This window comes from Drosophila serrata, unplaced genomic scaffold (genome assembly GCF_035046125.1).
Source record: "Drosophila serrata isolate PLE 108 unplaced genomic scaffold, ASM3504612v1 contig_359, whole genome shotgun sequence".
Classification (NCBI taxonomy): Eukaryota; Metazoa; Arthropoda; class Insecta; order Diptera; family Drosophilidae; genus Drosophila; species Drosophila serrata.
The window spans coordinates 1,325,822-1,329,687 of record NW_028257257.1 but is presented as its reverse complement, the minus strand read 5'-3'; the positions used below and the strand labels follow the sequence as shown (position 1 = coordinate 1,329,687).

Here is a 3,866-nt window from a genome sequence, read left to right as displayed (position 1 = left end):
GAGAGGGAATACCGGAGGAGAGCATTCGATTGTTTTTGTTTGCCTTGCAGTTGCAGTGTGACCGTTGAGGAGCACTACCTTTAGCTAGTTTAATTCAAAATTGGCATAGCAGAGTAATAAAAGCCAAGGAAATGCATTGGATATATCCCATTTTACTAAATGACTCAATTTTAAAATTTAAAGCCGGTATATTGTGCTGCGAAATCTGTGCCAGGGCAGTTAAATAATCGATAGGCAATAGCTGAGCTACAAAATAGCTATAGTCGCTTGAATTTAGCTTGAAAATGGATAAATTGATCGAGTTTTCTCGCCAACGTTTGTGTTTTCGATTACTCACTTACCGGCGTAAACACTCACCTCTAGCAACTCAGGTGGTGATTCGAAATTCGAATTCGACGGTTTAAATTATTTTTAAATTTAAATTGTAGGCAAAACGGTTGCATGCAGTTACGCAAATTACTCTTTATTTATATTATTGCATAGTGGTAATTTGTTTAAAAATTGTTAAACATACACTACAAAACATATTCCGAATAAAATTTATAAAATATAAGGAAAACCTTTTAAACCTTGTTAAATTTCACAAAGTTTTCTGCCTGATGTTTAATATATGATTTCCTGCAATCCATATCATCGGCCGGACGATTGTGTGGCGTCCAGACAGGCTCCCCAACAAAATAGCGCCGGGCTCTGATAAAGTTCTAAATAGTGGCGAAATTTTAAAATTAAAAAAAAAATTGTTATAGAAATATATAAGAAAAGGAGTTGCTTACGTTGGAATCCAAAGTAAAACGATGATAGATACCAGCGGGAATAATAATAAGATCTCCTTTAACCACCTGTATGCGCAGCCAGTTCTCTTCGTTACTATATAGTATGTGAGATAGTTTTTGTTAAATTAATTTTAAATAACTATTTTGAAAGCCAGAACTTACTCTCTAACATCAAAGTAACCAGATCCATCCAAAACCAAACGTATTTCCTCATCCGTGTGCAGGTGTTCGGTAAAGAAAGCCTTCAGCTTGTTGGCATAGTCGGCCAGGCACTTTTCCGAGCACGTAATCTATAGTAGTGATTAGATATTAGAAAAGCGGCTCCTAAAGCTCTCATCTTTATCCGATCTTGCCTCATCATCATAGGTATATCCGCGCTTCGCCCTCAGTTCCGTAAGAGTCTCATCGCTCTGGTACGCGTCCGCATTGATCTGCAAGAAAGCAAAAGCAAGTGATCAAGATAAGCTCGCTTGATAAGCCAAGGTCAAAAGTTTAACGACGTAGTTTCGAACTATTCCACTTGCCTTGAAGTACTCCACGCCGGTTTTCTTGTACAGATCAGCCAGTTCCACGTAGGATGGAGGATTCCGATGGTGCTCCAAGCGCTGATCTGTTTCCTCGTTGTCCATAAGCCAGACTTTCACCATTTTTAAACAATTGTTAACCAAGTTTAACGAGAAACTAAATTGATCTCACAATTGCCGTCAGCTGTTCCTCTCCGAATACATGTCGAATTTCGAACTCGAAAAGCGATAGCTGAAATTCTAATTCGAAGTCTAACGATATTTATCGGGTTTGAAATTTAAATAGGGCGCTTTAATAATATATTTAATATGGATATAAATAATATTAGGAATTAATGCATTTTACAGATGCTAGTATAAAAGGTGTGAATTATTGACTCAATTTAAAATAATTTGTGCAGCATAAAAACACAAATATAATGAACTATTTTAAAACTTTTAATTTCCGAATTGTTATTATCATATTATTCATTTTTTTATAAGTAAACATAAGTCAAAACAATTATTTAAAAATATTCCGAATTAATTAATTTTTTTTTTTTTAATGCTAAATAAAACAGGTTTATATTACGTTTTTACTATTATCTTTTTATTTTTAAGGATTAACACTCAATTTAAACTTTTATACTTTTTGGGCAGTTTTTTTTACGTTAAATGTTAGTAGCAGGTACTAACCATAGTTTGCTAGTACATGAAAATGCATCGCTTCAGCTGCTGGTTGTATTTTACATTTATTTGTTGCGGTACAAAAAGGGCTCTGGCTTATTACGCCGTCAGCTTGGCCAGCTCCTCGCGCAGCTCGGCAGTGTCGATGGCTCCCTTGGACTGGGGCTGGGTCTGCGACTGCGACTGGGACTGGGCCAGCAGGCGGGCGCAGCTCTTCTTGTGCATAAACCAGTGAAGACGCTGGCACTCGCGGTCACAATACTGCACCGCCTTGCACTTGGAGCACTTCTTGTCCGGCTTTTCAGCGCCGCAGGTGCTGCAGTAGCTGGCCTCGTCCTGAAAGACAAATAGTTATTATTATATCTAAACTCAATGGTAAGATGACAAAACCCACCACAAAACCCCTCATTCCATTGATGGCGTTGCGCAGGATGGTCAGTGCTGGCGGTGCATCCTTGGAGCCCAGCTGCAAAGCTATCTGCCGGAAGATGGTGCACTCGCGCACCGGGAACTCACGGGCGCACTCCCGCAGCGTGTACTCCACGTAGTCCAGCTGGCCCAGCTTGTTCTCCTTGAGCACCCGCTTCACGAACATCTCCAGGAAGTCGCTCTTATTGGCCTCTGCCGTCTCCTTGTGCTGGGCCTTGAACTGCTCCTCGCAGCGGATAAGCTCGGCCAAAATCCAGCCCTGATAGTGGAACTTGAAAGCCAGCAGTTCGTTGGTATCGTGCGACTTTTGCATCTCCTTTTCGCACATCAACGCCAAAGTCTTGCGCAGGTTGCCAAGGATTCGGAGAAGTCCCAGCGACTGGACATTCAAGGCAATGCGCACGGGATGCAGGTTGATCTCGGTGACGAAGGCGTGGAAGGATTGTAGCAAGCTGGGCGGTATCTGGGGCTCCGTCTGTTGACCGTGCAGCTGTGTGTAGTACTCCAGACTCGAGCTGGTCACATAATTATTGATGGTCTCCACGCAGGCAAAATTTCCCACAAAAGCTGCCATTTGGGCGGCCGTTCGCTGGACACTGTTAATGGCACCCGGCCGGATGCCGGCGTCCAAGAGCTGACGGCACACGTGTGCGTTACCGGACAAGGCGGCAAAGTGCAGAGGCGTGTAGTCGGCGCCGTGCTGGTTCAGGTTTATGTCGGCGCCCTGTGGAAGCAAAAAAGAGCTATAAGGATCTCTGGGATATGGGGTATAGAGTACATACCATGTCCAGGAGCAGCTGCACTGCCTCGCGGTTCCCCTTGAAGCTGGCGTGCGCCAAGCATGACATCCCATTGTCGTCCACGAAATTTATGTTGCGACAGCCCACCAAGAGCTGCTTGAATCCGCTGGTGTCTGCTTTGGCCAGGCGATCCAGCAGCTGCCGCTGCACCTCGTCCAGCTGCGAGTTCTTGTTCTCCTCGGTCATCTCGGTCCAGATGGCTTTCACGGGGTTGCTTTTAAAGGATTTTTCTTTCCGGAAAATGGAAAAACAAGTCCAACCGTTTATCGGCGTGCACGGTAGAGATGGGAAGACCAACGATAGTATCGATTACCTACATAATGTATCCGATGCGATGTATCTGTTTAAATAGGTAATATTTAACATACTACATATATTTAAGTAATTTATTTAAGTAACTGCAATACATTTTTATTAAGATGTCATTATTAATTGTTAACATTTAACATATGCATTTTGAGAATGTATTTTTGGACTTAATAAATCGAAATTAACAAGCAAAGTGCAGTTTTACAAAATACTTTAAAAGATATGTAGTTTACATGACAAAAGAGTAATTTATTATGATTATCACCCGCCTCAAGAGGTGTGCAAGGAAAAACATCGAGCCCGGCAACCTACAATCGATACTGGGCGAAATATCTAGGTATCGATACACCTATCGATGGTTCCCC

At 42.2% G+C, this 3,866-nt stretch overlaps 2 protein-coding genes across 2 annotated transcripts; both read right to left on the bottom strand.

The window, feature by feature from the left end:
• Positions 1–445: 445 nt before the first annotated feature.
• Adi1 (acireductone dioxygenase 1) lies at positions 446–1,507 on the bottom strand. The gene is made up of 5 exons (XM_020953869.2): positions 1,298–1,507; positions 1,127–1,204; positions 936–1,063; positions 774–867; positions 446–701 (listed from the first exon to the last, which is right to left on the bottom strand). Exons 1-5 carry the CDS (start codon positions 1,418–1,420, stop codon positions 564–566), a joined length of 561 nt encoding a protein of 186 aa, XP_020809528.2. The 5' UTR covers positions 1,421–1,507; the 3' UTR covers positions 446–563.
• Positions 1,508–1,864: 357 nt separating this feature from the next.
• LOC110185160 (ankyrin repeat and MYND domain-containing protein 2) lies at positions 1,865–3,782 on the bottom strand. Its single transcript, XM_020953865.2, has 3 exons — positions 3,175–3,782; positions 2,358–3,116; positions 1,865–2,299 (listed from the first exon to the last, which is right to left on the bottom strand). The coding sequence occupies exons 1-3, from the start codon at positions 3,376–3,378 to the stop codon at positions 2,063–2,065; spliced, it is 1,200 nt and encodes a 399-aa protein (XP_020809524.1). The 5' UTR covers positions 3,379–3,782; the 3' UTR covers positions 1,865–2,062.
• Between the last annotated feature and the right edge of the window lie 84 nt (positions 3,783–3,866).

Bases quoted from the DNA above. Each gene is read 5' to 3' on its own strand.
- Adi1 (XM_020953869.2), bottom strand. From the start codon at position 1,420: ATGGTGAAAGTCTGGCTTATGGACAACGAGGAAACAGATCAGCGCTTG. The intron at 1,205-1,297 runs GCAAGTGGAATA...GCTTTCTTGCAG, and splicing joins CCGGCGTGGAGTACTTCAAG to ATCAATGCGGACGCGTACCA. The intron at 1,064-1,126 runs GCAAGATCGGAT...TCACTACTATAG, and splicing joins GATATACCTATGATGATGAG to ATTACGTGCTCGGAAAAGTG.
- LOC110185160 (XM_020953865.2), bottom strand. From the start codon at position 3,378: ATGACCGAGGAGAACAAGAACTCGCAGCTGGACGAGGTGCAGCGGCAG. The intron at 3,117-3,174 runs GTATGTACTCTA...TTGCTTCCACAG, and splicing joins TGCAGCTGCTCCTGGACATG to GGCGCCGACATAAACCTGAA. The intron at 2,300-2,357 runs GTGGGTTTTGTC...TTTGTCTTTCAG, and splicing joins ATGGAATGAGGGGTTTTGTG to GACGAGGCCAGCTACTGCAG.